The sequence below is a fragment of the Triturus cristatus genome, chromosome 10 (genome assembly GCF_964204655.1).
Source record: "Triturus cristatus chromosome 10, aTriCri1.1, whole genome shotgun sequence".
Classification (NCBI taxonomy): domain Eukaryota; kingdom Metazoa; phylum Chordata; class Amphibia; order Caudata; family Salamandridae; genus Triturus; species Triturus cristatus.
This window is the reverse complement of record NC_140593.1, coordinates 164,329,005-164,346,821: the sequence shown is the minus strand read 5'-3', so window position 1 is coordinate 164,346,821 and position 17,817 is coordinate 164,329,005. Positions and strand designations below refer to the sequence as shown.

At 49.3% G+C, this 17,817-nt stretch overlaps 1 protein-coding gene across 12 annotated transcripts in view; it reads left to right on the top strand.

Moving 5' to 3' along the window:
* Positions 1-2,242: 2,242 nt before the first annotated feature.
* The window catches only part of LOC146789154 (uncharacterized), a 102,936-nt gene continuing 87,361 nt past the window's right edge, over positions 2,243-17,817 (top strand). For 3 of the 12 annotated variants that reach the window (XR_014969751.1, XR_014969756.1, XM_085630016.1), the window contains exon 1: positions 2,243-2,594. Coding sequence is in view for 1 of the 12 variants with exons in the window: in XM_085630015.1 (XP_085486141.1) it covers positions 3,224-3,355 (132 nt within the window). In the remaining 11 variants the exon portion in view is untranslated. Of the gene's footprint in view, positions 2,595-2,656; positions 2,763-2,838; positions 3,356-4,177; positions 4,373-17,817 lie in introns of those variants that run through there. The other 9 variants (XR_014969754.1, XR_014969757.1, XM_085630018.1 and 6 more) reach the window with 5 other exon arrangements.

The following is a 17,817-nucleotide window of genomic DNA, read 5'->3' as shown; positions in this document are numbered from 1 at the left end:
CTCTCCATCCTAAGCTCTACTCTCGACTCCATTCAAAACTGGATGTTAACTCATCAACTGATTCTGAATCCCTCCAAAACTGAATTCCTCCTCCACACTTTCTCCTCCCCCTGTTCAATCATGGATGGATCAGATGAATCTGCTATAAACAATAAACCCATCATTGTCGACAGCGCAAAATCCTTTGGTGTCATACGCGACAAAAAACTCAATCTACTCTCCCACATCGATTCCATTGCAAATTCTGCTCGATACCAACTGCGCCTTCTTTGGGGGATTTGTCGCTTCTTCCCGGAGCAAGACCTTAAAACCCTGGTCTCTCCAGATTGGACTACTGCAATTCTCTTCTTACTGGCCTCCCCAAATCCCATCTGTCCCCCCTTAAGTCTGTTCTCCATTCAGCAGCTCGTTTCATATATGGGGCCAAATGAAACGACCACATCACACCCATTTTATCCACTCTCCGTTGGCTTCCTCTTGGCTGCTTAGAATTATTTGAGAGACCATGTGAGCTGTCTAAATTGGAAATAAAAGACTTAAAGTCGCAGTTCATGTGCAGGGCAAAGTTGCAGAGAGAAGGCGAGGAAGTGTGTAAACCGTCTGTTAGGAGATTTGTCATGTTAAGTATGGGCAATGAGATTCAGCCATACTTGACTTATATAAATAACCCTTTTCATCTATTTTTATTGATTAGGTTCAAACATGACATGTTACCTTGGCTCCTAGCACACCCGAAGGGCTTTTTTAAAGAGGGCACTTTGGGCCCCTGTCCCTGTGATAACGCCTCCGAACAAAATACGCTGCATATGATTTTTTACTGTAAATTTTACACTCTGTTACGTAAGAAATTTATTTGCCCCATTTTTAAGAACTATCACTTTGACCAAGTAAGGCCCGCCTTGGTATTTCTGCAAATGCTGGGCTCTCCTCTTGTCTGTTTTGGAGTTGCCAGCTATCTTTCAGGGGCAATTAGAAGTAGAAATCGAATGTAGTCTAATATATTTTAGTTCTATTTTTTAGCATGTTTGATAGTCCGAGACCGGGCCTTTTTATCCCTTTCTTTTGATATCATGAAATAGTTTTATAAATTTTGGCCCGCCTTACTTTTTAATGTTCACATTCGCCAATTATTTGTTTAAACTTATTTTTATGTATATTTGTGCACTGTGTACTGTTTGAAATTCCTTTGTTAATTATTTTTACATGTAACTATTTGCAAATGAAATTTTGTGTATGCTTTGATGGTTTTAATTATTAACCGAATAAAGCTATTGTTGACTGACTGACTGACACTCTCCGTTGGCTTCCTATCGAGGCAAGATCTATCTACAAGACTGCCTGTATCACCCACAAAGCCTTGCACTCCTCCTCCCCTCGCTACCTGGCGAATAAACTGAAACTCTCTGGAGGCTCCAGACCATCACGTAATGCAGAAAATGTATTGCTTGAACCTCCCACTTTCAAGAAGGAAAGATCGATGGCCCAATCCTTTTCAGGCAATGCGGTGAGAATCTGGAACTCACTTCCGCCTCAGCTCCGGACCACCACCTCTTCCCAGGCCTTCAAAACTGACCTCAAAGCTCTCCTCCTTCAAAGACACTTCCAAATTTAATGCACGCCCTCTATTATCTGAAGGAAGTCCTTCCATTTTTGGAAATTCTGTTCTCCATGCCCATAGAAGTGCATTCCCAGTGTGTTCTTGAGTTTTGAGTGTCTGCCATTTAGTGCAGTATTATACCTCTACTTGTACTTTGTACTCTTTTGTAACATGCACACATGTCACCGTTCCTTTTGTAAGGTATCGTTTGCTACCTCTTGTATATTGTTTGCTTTTGATACATGCACAATTGCAATCATTGCCTCATGTAACATAACGCTTGTTTTAGGGTTTTGAGTGTCTGCCATTTATTGCAGTATTTTACCTCTACTTGTACTTTGTATGCTTTTGTAACCTGCACACATGTCACTTTTTCCTTTTGTAATGTATCGTTTGCTACCTCTTGTATTTTGTTTGCTCTTGATACTTGCACAATTGTCACATTTGCCTCATGTAACTTAACGTTTGCTTTTGTAACATGCTCACTTGTAATTTTCTCCTCATTTATCATTACTGTTCCTATTGTGAAGCGCTCTGACACCTTCAGGTAAAGTCCGCGCTATATAAAAACGATTAAAATAAAATAAATAAATAAATGAAATAGGCCAGTATTTCTTCTATGCCCACCCAGCCGGAAGAGGATACCAAGATCTCGCCTCCCACAAGGGCCGACTTTGGTGCAGGAAACCAGGGTTCGAGTCTCGAGGTCCCGTCCACATCCTGTGATTCTGGGCAAATCATTTAATCTCCCCGTGCCTGAATATGTAATTAAAATACGGTGCTCATGTACAGCGCTCCAATACCTTCGGGTCGAGTTCGCGCTATGAAAAAAAAAAAACCTTCCGCCAGCACGAGGGTACTTAGATGAGCGACTCACCTGAGCAAACACTATTTTCCGGCATTGGCAGCAGAAGGATTTTTTTTGTTGCTCTGCATACGAAAATCAGTTACGTCGTCTCAGGTCGTTTTTGGTCGGAACAGCGCCAAGCCGTTTCAGGTGAGTCGTGACACCCCACCTCCTGAACCGCCCCGGTGTAATTTTCAAATTGTTACCCGGCCGCATAGGGGTGGCCTGCTGCATATCGAAGACGCTGCCTTTTTAGTTTGCGCTCCAGAATCACGCATCACCTAAACCTCTCGGGGCGCTTTACAAACCCCCATACGGGTCAGTTATGTTACCGAGACATTTATGTACATAGTCAATATCACCATGGTAATGTTTTCTGCCCTGGATTAGTTATATGGCTTCGTGGTAGTTTATTGGTTTAAAGGGGAAAGTTTATTTTATTGTCTGAGCAACTTGCTCGTTGTCTTACTCGCAGCTCCTACGCGCGTTGGGTGTTCCCGCTGCCGCACGGGGCGGGGGCTGCCTTGCCTGGCACCGGATTGCGGACCACAGGCTAGTCCAGCGCAGACCCCGGGGTGGACAATGTTGATACAATAGGGAAGTATGTACGGAGGGTGTAATAATGCTCTCCCTAACAAATGCTAACTAATATTTGAGTCGCTTTACAATGTATCTGTGCATTGCGAGTTCAGGGCCCCTCACCGGAATTGGTTACAGGGTGGTGCGGAGAGTAACACGGTGTCAGGTTAGATCCATGCAATGTTGTGCCGAGCTCGAAGATGGGGGCACTAGAGCGAGTTGGGCCACTAGGTGGCACTGCGCCACTGTTTCGGCCATCTGCGAATGTAGTTGTTAAACTGGAGGACATGGATGGAGGCCAGTCATGCAGCTGGCTGGGTCACGACAAACCGGTGAGCTGCTCGAACGTTACAGGTGGCACTGTTGTCGATAAATTATGACTGCACAAAAAAATATTGCGGGTGTTGAGGGTTTGTAGTCTACATATTATGCATCATCAGGGCAATGCAGTTTGTTACGATGGAAAAGAATTTTATTTAATGGACGCTGACGGCCATTTAAACCATTGTAACTTTGTTTGGTTTCACCACGAGTCAGGCAGGGCAATTGTGCGAGCTTATCTGCAGCGCGTGGTCTGAATTTCATGTTTCCAAAGATGTTTAGACTTTAAATATGTTAACATTGTTTTGGTTTCATGCACGAGTCCGTCAGAGCGTACTGCATCTCGATAAATTAGGACTGAACAACGAATATTGCACGTTGTTTTCAGGTTTGCGGGCTACATATTCCTGATCATAAGGGCAATGCCGTGTATTTGACGGTGGAAGGGTATAATACTTAACAAAGTCGGGACAAACGGTTGGGCTATTCGAATGTTAATTCGGTCTGATGTGTATCATTCCTCCGTGGGTATTTAGGCCAACAGATGGCGCTGCTCCACTGTTCCTTCGAAGAAATAATTCTTTAAAATGAATATATTGCACGTTGTTTTCCAGGGTTGAGGACCATTAACGGTGTGGGTTTCAAGGCAGTCATTTCACCGCTGTTTTGTGTTAAGGTCGCAAAGAGCACACCGAAAGGCCACGGCGCTACTCCAGTGTGTCTCGAGTGATGACTAATAACAGATGAATGTCGCGTGTTTGTGTTCGGGGGGCGGGGCACCTGCGGAAAGTCGGCATGTTCGTTCTTTCTTGCCCGGGACTGACTCGCCGAGTTACGCCACCGCGTAGTGGTAATTCCAGCCGCTTGACAATATAATTAACGATTCTGCCTGCTCTAGGTGTTATGCGGTGCTAGACTAGCACAATGCAATGGCTAACAGGCTGTTTTAAATTTAAGATATCGCGTTAGAAGCAACAAAGACAGACATCGTACACACGGTGGAAGACTTAAGCAAAAAGCCAGAGGAGGTAAGACCAAGGGCAACAACAAGGTGGACAGGAGGGTCCTGGCACAAATCGATGGAATTTAGAGAAAGTGGGCACAAGGGTACCATGGGAGGGAAACCTGGGGCGAGGGTCAACCCAGCTATTTCCGAACTGGACAGCCTGTAAGCATAGGCGTCCGCAGGGGGGGGGGGAGGGGAGCAAGGAGGGACGCTTGCCCCCCCCTCCCTCCCCAGCGCCCCTCCTTGCCATCCCTGCAGACGCCCATGACCATCACCACGCGGCTTCTTCAATCCCTCTTTCACCCCTCTTTTAAACCTCACGCCAACTCATCTCTCTCCTACCTCGACTTTAAACAGAGGCGCAACTAGAGTCAAATTTGGGAAGGGTGTGGGGGGGGGGGACTAATTCATCCAGCCATATGCAGAGTGGCGATGCAGGGGCTCTAAGAAGGGGTGAAAGCACAACAAAGCCTCATTAAAATGGTCTTTTAAAGACCTGTGTGAAGTACTTTGGTGCGGCTGTGTATGTGCCTGGGAAGCTGTCTCAGCCGGGCTGACACACACGAGAGGGGTGGGGGACGGGGGTGCCTGCTGAAGCCCTTTGAGCGCAAAGGGGCGTTGCATGCCTGACTTTAGACACTCTTGGTGCTAAAATCTGTGAATGTGTTTGTTGGTAGTTTAGTCTCCGATGGCAGCTTTGCTGGTGATAACAATTAAGGCACAAACTCTCATTTGCACCTGATACAGAATTATTATTTGGGTGCTGGTAATGAGGTATGTATTTGCACCCAATTACATGTGCCCTGAAATAAGGAATAACATGAGTAAACGTTTCCTGTGGCAAGTTTTGAATGTTATTACCCCTAGCATACAGATTTGTACATCAAATATCCTCCAGGTAGGGCCCTTTGACAATTGCTTGAGCAAACACGAGAGCAAACGGCTTGTATGATCAGCTCATAACAGGAGTAAGAACAAAAAATATAACCATTTGCCTTTGTTCTCTCCACCCACCTCAGAATTAGGCCTGTGAGGTGCTGTTTCCTCTTACACCCTCGGTGTAAGAACCAGACCAAACTAATGTAACTATTAGTGTAATTGTGTATTTGTTGGGCAACCTGTCCTGGCACACATTGTTAATCGATGGTAGAAAGCATTTACCACTTGCTTGTGAGCGTTTTGTTTGAGGTAAACCCACGCCCATCAGAGATTGGTGCACTTTAAAACGGGTGATTTACCAAACACCTTCTCGGTATATTGAGAATGACCTCATGTGGGGTAATACATGTGCTCAGTACAGTGCAGAACATGAGGGTGCTCCTGCCATATCCTGGGGCTGTTATTAAACATGGTCCAGGATCCAGGGTGCCCTCCATGAGGTAATGCTGATTTTGGCCTGGCGTAATTTGCCAACACCATGACACATTCAGCAGCACCCGCCACTGACCGCTCTTTATCCTGAGCATCTGTGAGAAGTTGGCCTGGTATACGCTGTCCACTAGTTATGGTGGGCACCCTGTACCAGTCCAAACAACCCCTTATGGATGATAGGTTAAAGACCATCTTTATTGAAAGCTATCCTAGTGGTAGCTATGGAGAGCAGCCTTCAGGCTAAGTCTTGAAGGAATGTAAAGCAGCTTGTTTTACCAGTCTATAATCTCTTGAATGACCAAATGAAAGGAGAACCACACCAGGTATATATAAAATGTTTATTCTAAAACACACCCCTCTAGTCTCTTTATGAGGCTAGAAGTCGATGTACACAAGTTATAAGGCAAATAGCAGTAAATAGCACAATATACAGTTAGCCCTAGGGGTGTATCAATCCATATATTAAAATAGTGGTATAAGAACCACAACTTGATTAGATACAAGGTCTAGAGCCTGTAGAATTGCTGGGCCCCTTCAGAACCACCCAAGACAGGTACACAGGGGACCCATGGGGACGCGTGCAGTGTGGGAAGACAGCCACGAGTGCTGTTAGCTTCTATGGGGAAAGTCACGGTTGGAATTTTAAAGTTTAAGGACACTTAGGAGATGACTAGGAGCAAACCCTTTTGGACTTAGAGGTGTCTAGGGCCAACACCCATGGAGTACTCAAGTTACCTAACCCAGGGGAGCCGGGTCGCGTCGTCTTTTTCAATGGAAGCTGGCAAAGAAGTGCTGCTGCCGGGAAGATGCGAAGTGTCCAAAGAAATCCAAGCCTGGATCGAAGATGAGAAGAACCTGAAAGCAGAGGGGACAGAGTCTGGATCACTTGCCAGTGACCGGGGGCATGATAGTCGAATGCCCACCGATGTCGGGTGCTTCAGGTGAGTTGACGGGAAGCTTGACTCTTAAGCTACGAGGGCCAGGAGGCGTTGAGGACAACCAGGAGCTGGATTCGAGCTGTCCCATGAAGGATGTTGAGTGCTGCAGTGTCGGGGTCCGGATTGGACACACCAAGGCTTGGCAAGGCAACCCACGCAGAAAGAACAATGGCTTCGGTGAGGACCAGCAAGGTCCGAGGAACTCACCCAGCGAGGGCAAGTGGGGGCATTTCAGATGCACATGCAATAACAAGATTAGTCACCTTAACGGAGAAAGTACAGCTATATCTGTTATAGCAGGGGTACTCACAAACTTTCTCTTGGGGGCCTAATTTACAGTGTGGTTTGTGGCCGAGGGCCGCACCTTGGGGGTGGGGTCATTGGGGGAGGGGGCGGGGCTAGAGTAACAAAAAAAAACTGTGACCATGAGGTGGAACACAGGTCCCTGCAGTGGACGCCTTCGTCCACTGAGCCACCGGACCCGGCATACACATCTCTCTCTCTCCCTCCCCCCTCCGTCTCCCTCCCCCCTCCGTCTCCCTCCCCCCTCCGTCTCCCTCCCCCCTCCGTCTCCCTCCCCCCTCCGTCTCCCTCCCCCCTCCGTCTCCCTCCCCCCTCCGTCTCCCTCCCCCCTCCGTCTCCCTCCCCCCTCCGTCTCCCTCCCCCCTCCGTCTCCCTCCCCCCTCCGTCTCCCTCCCCCCTCCGTCTCCCTCCCCCCTCCGTCTCCCTCCCCCCTCCGTCTCCCTCCCCCCTCCGTCTCCCTCCCCCCTCCGTCTCCCTCCCCCCTCCGTCTCCCTCCCCCCTCCGTCTCCCTCCCCCCTCCGTCTCCCTCCCCCCTCCGTCTCCCTCCCCCCTCCGTCTCCCTCCCCCCTCCGTCTCCCTCCCCCCTCCGTCTCCCTCCCCCCTCCGTCTCCCTCCCCCCTCCGTCTCCCTCCCCCCTCCGTCTCCCTCCCCCCTCCGTCTCCCTCCCCCCTCCGTCTCCCTCCCCCCTCCGTCTCCCCCCCCCTCCGTCTCCCCCCCCCCTCCGTCTCCCCCCTCCCTCCGTCTCCCCCCCCCCTCCGTCTCCCCCCTCCGTCTCCCTCCCCCCTCCGTCTCCCTCCCCCCTCCGTCTCCCTCCCCCCTCCGTGTCTCCCTCCCCCCTCCGTGTCTCCCTCCCCCCTCCGTGTCTCCCTCCCCCCTCCGTGTCTCCCTCCCCCCTCCGTGTCTCCCTCCCCCCTCCGTGTCTCCCTCCCCCCTCCGTGTCTCCCTCCCCCCTCCGTGTCTCCCTCCCCCCTCCGTGTCTCCCTCCCCCCTCCGTGTCTCCCTCCCCCCTCCGTGTCTCCCTCCCCCCTCCGTGTCTCCCTCCCCCCTCCGTGTCTCCCTCCCCCCTCCGTGTCTCCCTCCCCCCTCCGTGTCTCCCTCCCCCCTCCGTGTCTCCCTCCCCCCTCCGTGTCTCCCTCCCCCCTCCGTGTCTCCCTCCCCCCTCCGTGTCTCCCTCCCCCCTCCGTGTCTCCCTCCCCCCTCCGTTCTCCCTCCCCCCTCCGTCTCCCTCCCCCCTCCGTCTCCCTCCCCCCTCCGTCTCCCTCCCCCCTCCGTCTCCCTCCCTCCCCCCTCCGTCTCCCTCCCTCCCCCCTCCGTCTCCCTCCCTCCCCCCTCCGTCTCCCTCCCTCCCCCCTCCGTCTCCCTCCCTCCCCCCTCCGTCTCCCTCCCTCCCCCCTCCGTCTCCCTCCCTCCCCCCTCCGTCTCCCTCCCTCCCCCCTCCGTCTCCCTCCCTCCCCCCTCCGTCTCCCTCCCTCCCCCCTCCGTCTCCCTCCCTCCCCCCTCCGTCTCCCTCCCTCCCCCCTCCGTCTCCCTCCCCCCCCTCCGTCTCCCTCCCTCCCTCCCCCCTCCGTCTCCCTCCCTCCCCCCCTCAGTCTCCCTTCCCCCCCCCCCCACTCCGTCTCCCTTCCCCCCCCCCCCCCACTCCGTCTCCCTTCCCCCCCCCCCCCACTCCGTCTCCCTTCCCCCCCCCCCCCACTCCGTCTCCCTTCTCCCCCCCCCCCACTCCGTCTCCCTTCTCCCCCCCCCCCACTCCGTCTCCCTTCTCCCCCCCCCCCACTCCGTCTCCCTTCCCCCCCCCCCCCTCTGTCTCCCTCCTCTTTCCCCCCCCCCCCCCCCCCCCCTCTGTATCATACATGCCAACACTCCCGAGTCAGGCGTGAGACTACCGATTTGAAGGCTAGTCTCCCGCCTCCCGATTCCTGCAAGCAAAAACACGATTCCTCGGGGTTTCAGCTGACAGGGCTTGGTAATGTGTAACTGCTAATCCTTCCAGCAATAGTCAGAATGGCGATGCAGGGGCTCTAGAAGGGGTGAAAAACCAACAAAGCCCCATTAACAACCGAATAGTCTTTTAAACACCTGTGAAGTACTGGGTGGGGGGGGGGGGGGGCTTCGGGCTATGTGTGTGCCCGGAAGCTGTTTCAGCCCGGGCTGACGGGGGAGGGAGGGGGGGGGGTGTATGCACTGACCGCAACCTGCCCGGCCAGTGCACAACTCTTGCGTCCCCGTCTTTCTCTGCTTGCCATTGCGCTCAATGCTTATGAAAGGTGATTAAAAAAAAAACACGTGAATTTGCTTTCAAATGTCCGATCCTGCAGCAGCACGCTTCCAAAGTCCATACATGACAGAAACCCGATTGAAGGTCCCATTCTCCCGATTTTTGTTTTTTAAATCTCCCACTTTGTTCTTCTGAAATGTTGGCATGTATGCTGTATCCCTCTCCCTCTCTCTCCCAAAGAAAGAAGGGGGTCTGGGAGTTAGACCTCAGTTTATAAGAAATGTGAGATAACGTGTGCCTTGGTGCTTTCACTGTATCCGGGCAGACTCGAAATGGTGTTTGCATAAAGCTTTCGATGTGAACGTGAAATCGAGCGCAGTTAACGGCGGCGTATTCCAGGGTGACCAAGGGCGGTACACTTATGACATCCTGGGCTCCTCGCCCAGTTGACCGGGGGCGAGTGGTTCGTGTGAGTACAAATGAATTGGTAGACACGGAGACAACGGCTGACCAAAGCGCGGGCTTCGGCTCCAACGTACATCATCCAACCGGAGGGTTCCCTTTTCTCCACAGCTCATTGGAGAGACAGCTTGCAGCCTCCGGTTGAGTAGCCAATCGTTGCACACTGCGGGCTATTTTCGAACGTGGGACGGGAGCTTCAGCCAACCAGAGCAGCCCTCCGTCTTCGAGTGCTTAATAGGGCTCTTGCCTGCCTGAACTCCATTCTTCCTCGCTCGTACACCGGTACGATGTCTGGAAGGTCCGCGGGCCGCCAAGGAAGGCTTGCCGGGCCGCTGGCGGCCCGCGGGCCGTACTATGAGTAACCCTGTGTTACAGCATACCAACTACATAAACCCTACATGGCTTCAGCGAGCAATGGTCAATAGGCCCCTCATAGGGGAAATGGAAATGAATGAATAGATCAACAGAAAGAGATTGGCGTACTCGAGGCCCTCGGGGTACCATTACAAAATCTAAGTAAGTAGGCGTTTGTTGTTTGCCAGAAACCCAGTAAGGGAGGTCTGTAAGGTTTACCAGACTTTGTTAATTTGTGCAGTTGTGGAGACTCGTAGGCTCTGACAATATCCCTTTTTGGAGCGACAACTGCTTGTTGAAGCAACGATAAGCATTGTAAGATTTTAATTTCACGACTTGAAATAGCTAAGATGCCAAAGCTACAAAATCATTTATCCTCCTAACCTGACTAAAGCTTCAGCAAAACGATTCAAGCCTAACACCATTGAATGTTTCCCTGATTCCCTTTTTGTTGATCAATTTTACAATGGTCGTTATGGGAGGATCAAACGATTTCATTTTTTTCACTCGCGACATCCCCTCTTGGTCCACCACCTTATATAATTTCCCTTAACGTCACCTCCTCCTCCATCCCTCATGGGAAACAGCTAAAAATGTCCAATCTGCACCGTCCCGGTACTGCGATCTCATCTCCTCCCCCCCCCCCCCCCCCCTATCCCTACCTGCCACCCCCCTTTTTAACCCACCTCTCCTCCAACCTTCTCCCCTAGTTAGCTTTGCTTACGTTCCCCTTACTCCCTCCTCTTCTCTACCCCCTCCTCCTCCCCTCGTTATGTACCCTGTTTTTCTCCACAAACCCATTGCATCTCTCTCCTTTCCCCCACTCCTCCAGCAATGCTGTGCTACCCCTTACCCCCGGGTAACCCTTTCCCTCCCTCGGGCCTAGCAGAACCACTTCCATTCTTCAACTTCCCTATCTCACAACCCCTCTCACTCTGCAAGATGCCCATTCCCTCACAGCTACCTCACCTAGCTGACAGGTCCTCTCCAACCCCCTCCCCTCTTTTCTTCCCTTACCTCCTTCATTCCTATTACTCCACACATTCCTCCCCTCTCCTTCCACCCCACCGCCTCGCTCCTCACCTATCTCCCCCAAATTATGTCATTCATTCCTATCCTTCTTGCAACGCCAACAAAGACAACTCTCCTTTAACCTCTGATGCACAAACGCCCCCTCTCAACCACCACCTTTCCCCACCTCTGTACCCCAACTCCCCTCCCATTCCCCCACCTCTCCCTGTCTTCCACCGCCAACTGCACCCCCTCCTGTTTCCATCGAGCCACCTAACATGCCGTGCTCTGCCGTAATCTCTCTGGAAGATGAGCTGGGCTCTCTTATCGCCTCCATCTCCCAACTCAAAGGTACCATTTCACTTTTAAGCTCCAAGATTTCCACTTTTTTCCATACACCTTAATTCCTTTGACAAACACTCACTTTCCCACGAGATGCACCTCGCCCCCACACCCCATAATAGCCAAGTATAACCTGTTGTCTGCAAACATCGCAAATTCACACAAGCCCTCGAACGCCACTTTTTTTCCAATTTCATCTCCAAGTAACCCTACTATCTACACTATTCCGACCATCTCCTCTGTCAGAACCACTCATCCACCTAAACCCTTCCAGGCACCCTTGTATAAGTACAATATCCCTATCACCCCTCATAGCCCAAGTGCCCCTGTCACCAAAACAGTCTCAACAGAGCTACGTTGTCTGCTCTACAACTGCAGATCTGCAGTAAAACACAAACTTGAAATCTCCAATACCATCATCCTTCACAATATTGACATGCTCTTCCTCAGAGACCTTGTTCAACGATACCTCTCACTCTGTTTGATCTCCTATTACCCACAGGCTGCTCTATATTTAGAAATGACAGAATTGACAAAGTTGGAGGAGGTTATGCAGTCATCTTTAGAAACTCCCTTCAACTTAAGGCTTTTCCTAATAGGCATTCAAAAGTGCAGAAGGAGCTATCTCTTGAGCTTTAATTGCACGACCGCTCACCACTCAGACTGACTTAATCAGCGACCAATACTCGCAAAGGGACAATCAGATCTTCGTGGGTGACTTCAATCTCCACTGGGGCTCGCCTCAAGACTCTTCTGTGAATTTGCTGGCCGCCGTCCTCTCTGCAAACTATCTTATCCACCACTGCACAGAAACACACTCTAAGGGCTCAATCCTGGTCCTTGTTATTTCTAAAGCAGGCATGCTAACTATCGCTACCCCTATTCATGTAGACTAGTCGGACCACCTCCTCATCCCATTCTCTCTTCACCTATCACACACTATAACTCTCGGCCAACCTGGTTCAGTGTCACTAAAAATATTGACCTCGGTACTCTGTGAATCAGCTTTGCTATCACTTCCAAGGCTAGACCCGAACCTAATGTTAACAAACTCGCCTCCCAATGCCATACAGTCCTTGCAGTCGAAATCAATAACTTCGCTCCTCTCCAATGCAAAAAGAAAAGGCCCACTCCCTCAGTTCCTTGGTTCAACAAATCCCTCTATGAAGAAAGGAAGTACGTATGATTCCTGGAGAAACAATGGAGACAAGCGCCCTCCACCGATAATTTGGCCATGCTTCGTTCAGCAAGATCCAATAACCACAAGCACATCTTTCTTGGAAAAGCATCGCACTTCAGAACCCTCCTCGACTCAGCCAAAAACAGACCCAAAAAACTATTCGGCCTCATCAAGAATCCAAACTGCTCTCCCCCAACCTCCAAGTTGGAGGATTCTACTAAGAAAGCAGCGGAATTCGCTATATTCTTTGACGAAAAAGTGAAATCACTTGTAGATCAGGTCATTCATCCTACCACTCCAGAGGAGCGAAAATCCTTAGCCATTTGGCAGAACTTTGACCCCATCTCTGAAGATGCCCTCCTCAAATGCATCCTCGAAACAAAGCCCTCGTTGACCTCATCCCTAGTGCCATTGCCATTGACTTCTATACCCATTCTCTTTCCTATTGGACCACTCTGGTTAACTTCTCCCTCTGTTAAGGCTCCCTTCCTGTTTCTTTCAAAACTGGGCAGGTCACCCCTCTGCTTAAACCCACCGCTGATGCGAACGACCAACAACTTCCGCCCCATCACTAACCTACCTTTTCTTGCAAAAATCACAAAGATGTGTAGTGACCCGTCATCTCAAGGACCATGATCTACTTGACAATTTTCAGTCTGGCTTCATGCAGCACTGAAACAGCCCTGCTGCAAGTGATTGATGACATGCTGTGGATACTCGATTTGGGAGAGTCTTGTCTTCTAATTCTCCTTGACCTTTCTGCAGCCTTTGACACTGTCAATCACAACACTCTTCAACAGAGAATGGACATGGAGGGAACTGTGCTTAAATGGTTTTCCTCCTTCCTCTCTGATAGATCCCAAATTATCAAAATAGCCGAAGTCTTTCATCTCCTTTGGCGGTAGGTCAGGATGTTCCTCAAGGCTCTATACTTGCACCCACATTGTTCAATCTCTATTTAGAACCATTGGGAAATCTCCTTAGTAAATCTGGGATCCACTATCATCTCTATGCGGACGACACTCAAATCTACCTTAAGGTGGCCTCCACTCACTAGCTCTCCATCCTAAGCTCGACTCCATTCAAAACTGGATGTTAACTCAACTCAACTGATTCTGAATCCCTCAAACTGAATTCCTCTCCTCCTCACTTTCTCCTCCCCCGGTTCAATCATGGATGAATCTACTTAACAATAAACCCATCACTGTTGACAGCACAAAATCCCTTGGTGTCATACTCGACAGAAAACTCAATCTACTCTCCTACATCAATTCCATTGCGTCGCTTCTTTCCGAAAGAAGACCTTAAAACCCTGGTCCTATCGCTTGTTCTCTCCAGACTGGACCACTGCAATTCTCTTCTTACTGGCCTCCCCAAATCCCACCTGTCCCCCCCCTTAAATCTGTTCTCCGTTCAGCAGCTCGTTTCATATATGGGGCCAAAAGAAGCGACCACATCGCACCCATTTTATCCACCCTCCGTTGGCTTCCCATCGAGGCAAGAGCTATCTACAAGACTGCCTGTATCACCCACAAAACCTTGGACTCCTCCTCTCCTCGCTACCTGGCGAATAAACAAACTCTCTGGAGGCTCTAGAATATCACGTAATGCAGAAAATGTATTGCTTGAACCTCCCACTTTCAAGAAGGAAAGATCGATGGCCCAATCCTTTTCAGGCAACGCGGTGAGAATCTGGAACTCCCTTCCGCCTCGGCTCCGGACCACCACCTCACACCTCCTCCCAGGCTTTCAAAACTGACCTCAAAGTTCTTCTCCTTCAAAGACCGTTCCAAATTTAATTTCACGCCCTTTCTATTATCTGAAGGAAGTGCTTCCATTATAGGAAATTTGGTTCTCCATGACTATAGAAGTGCCTTCCCAGTGTTCTTGTGGTTTGAGAGTCTGCCATTTATTGCAGTATTATACCTCTACTTGTTTTCCTTTTGTAACGTATCGTTTGCTACCTCTTGTATTGTTTGCTCTTGATAGATGCACAATAGTCACTATTGTCTCATGTAATGTAACGTTTGCTTATGTAACTCACTTGTAACTTTCTCTTCATGTATCATTACTGTTCCTATTGTGAAGCGCTCTGACACCTTCGGGTAAAGTCCGCGCTATATAAAAACGCATTAAATAAAGGAAAAAGAACCATGACACGCGGAAGGAGTCACGATTATCATTTCTCTATAGTCTGAGAATGCAGAAAAGGGAACAGCCGTCTCCTTAACATCTCGAATAAAAATAAAAGAAAGGCTTCCGAGACGGTAATAAAAGACTGACATGAGCAAGAGAAGACACCAACCTACCAAGAGTTAAACTAGCATGGTCTGCTTTCACTTTCGTCCGTTAAAGCTTTCTGGGGCCATGTGTTTGAAACACATGGCCCCATAAAGATAAGAAAGCTTTCACGACGCACGGAAGGCAGACTAGCTCCACTCCAACTATCACTTGAATCGCCCAGCCCCCACAGAGCAGAGTCTGTTTGCTGACAGTGTAAAAAACAAAAAACAAACACCGGTACGATGTCTGCAAGGTCCGCGGGCCGCCAAGAAAGGCTTGCCGGGCCGCACTATGAGTACTCGAGCTATAGACATTAGGGCAGATTTACAATTCCTGGCACATCCCTGCAAATCAGCAGGGATGCACCAGAAAACTTGCGACATGCATCACAATCCTTGCACCACCACGGATGCGCCGCATTTAGAAAGCGGCACATCATGGTGCAAGGAAATGCAGATGTCACATCTGCCGTCGTAACATTGGCGCAGTGCTGGAGTTGTATCGCGGGTGCAACACAACTCCAGCACTGTGCCAACACGGAAGAGTTCAGGAGCTCATGTGGCAGGCAAGGTGTGTCACCAGGCTTTCAGTAGAAGAGTTCGCCGTTTCCCAGTGTGAAGGAGGGGGGTGCAGCTGGATTCGTGAAAGTGCGGTGTCTGGGGCAATGCCAGCCTCATTTTGCGGCGCGAGTGGCCTAACCTATAGGGCGCACCCTTCGAGCTCACCCCTCAGGGGACGCTTTCAGCCCTAGGACTATGAATATCTGTTAGATATGGGTATCTCGGGACCCTCACCACATTGTACAGGGGTGCTCCATGATTTTACATTAAACTGTGGGGTGTGGATCCCTAGATCCAGCATCTCACATGTGATACCTCTTGGCACCTGGGCTCCTGAACTCTTCTGTGCGCTCCCATAGGCCACGCCTCTGCTTGTCGCAGCTATACCTGGCACCCAAACCCTTGGGTGCGCTCCCATCAGACCAGAGATTGCGAATCTTGTTATGGACTCCTTCAAGAGGAAGTTTATTTTTCATGATGCCACACCTTTTAAAACTCATATTGCCTGATGGATTCATCAATGACATTTTTATGATATGGTCAGGGACCCAAGAACAACTCGTGGTGGTCCACAACTGGCTGAACGCTCGCTCAGTGGACCTTAAATTTTCTAATAATCACAGTAGTGTCAAAATCAACTTTTTAGATGTGTGTAACAACGAGGGGGTTGTTAGAAGTATGTCTCTACACTAAGCCTACAGACCGTTATACTTTATTGCATTTTACCAGCGCTCACCCTAGGACCCTTAAAGAGAATTTGCCGAATGGCCAATTTTTAATGATCCGGCATAACTGTACGAATAAAATAGATTACTTTGAGAATGCTGAAAAGCTACAAACCAAGCTATGTAATAGAGGTTTTCCCAGGAAACTGGTTAGAAATGCATTAAAAAGAGCGTGGCTCACCCCACACAACTTTATTATCTCTTAAGGAGAAGCAGGTATCGGACCGGATGACGTGCGTGCTGACTTATAACCCAAAAGCAAACCAATAAAACGGATCCTCATAAGGAATTGGACGTTAATTCAGCAATTTGATATCCCTAAGCCGTTGTTTGCATTTCGCAAAGGAAAGAATATTTGGCAATATTTAGTAAAAGTGACACTGACTACCCTGCCTAAGGGTAACCTAAGAAACCTGTTGGGTCTCCCACCGGTAGTTGACATTTTAAATGTAACGGCTGCGGGGTTTGCCCTTACACGACGAACTCAAAATATGTAATGTTGAATGATAAACCCATTCAAACGAACTTTTCAAACTGCAATACGAGATATGTCGTGTAGTATCTCACATGTCCTTGTGATAAGGTGTGTGTATATATAGGACAAACGACACAAACGGTGAGGGTGAGGATAATGCAACATCCGGACGGAATTCGTTGTAAAACACAGGGAGCCTTTTTGGTTCGGCATTTCAGCGAATGTAATCCCAATGCAAATGATATCAGGTGGCCGGTACTCCTGGTGGTGAAACCGCATAATAAGGTGGCTGTACAAATGACCTTAAACTTGAAGCGCGTATGATAGAAAAGTATCAGACTGCGAGGTTTGGTTTGAATGACCGTGATGAAATATGGGCACTAATTTGACCAGTATACCTTTGGTGATGCTCCTATGCAAGACACGTCTGGTTGTTTACTTGAACGTACTATATGTAAATATGTATAATATTTCTGTATTGCTTAGCGATACTGTTCTCCACGGATTTTATTTTGATTATATCTTGTGTTTAGTTGTTATATATGTGTTATTGTATGAAACATATTTGTGCTTTGTTCATCAATGAACAATATGTTTAATGGTGATTGTTGACTTTTTATACACTGTTAATAGGCGTTCTAGAGATTGTAAGTCCATCTCTGTGCCGATCCGGGTCCAATGTGTTGTCACCATACTTTTTGGTTCTCTTTAGAGTTCCTGGTTTTGTAATTATTTTTTGGAATTGTGCGTTAGTTCGCAAGAACAGGAAGATATCTTATTTTTCTTTGTTTTGTTACACCATTTGTTTTTGGGGGGTTGGTTTATTTTTAGGTTAGTTGTTTGTCCTCACTGCATTCCTATAATGTTTCGTTGTAGAATCCTGATCAGCTGAGAGCCCATGCGCCACAGGGTCAGTCCTGTTTCTGTGGTTGCGTTTTGAGCATGGGAAATGTGAGTGCTTTTTTAGGTCTCGCCTGAGACAGCGCTTTAGCGCTGCACTGGCGAGACTTATAGTAAGCGAGTTTTGGAAGTGCACTGGCACAGGTATCTCTCAGGGCAGTGGCTGGGATTCCATTCACCAGTTGGTGGTGGAAGTGTCTACTCCCCTCTGGGATCTCCAGCTTGCCTCTTGGGCCAATTCCCCAGTTGAAAGCTAGGAGGACTTCCTCATCTGAGGTCCCTCCCTCCCAAGCTACACTGGCAACCCCTGGGGCTACACTAGTCACCCCTGGAGCTGTACTAGGGATC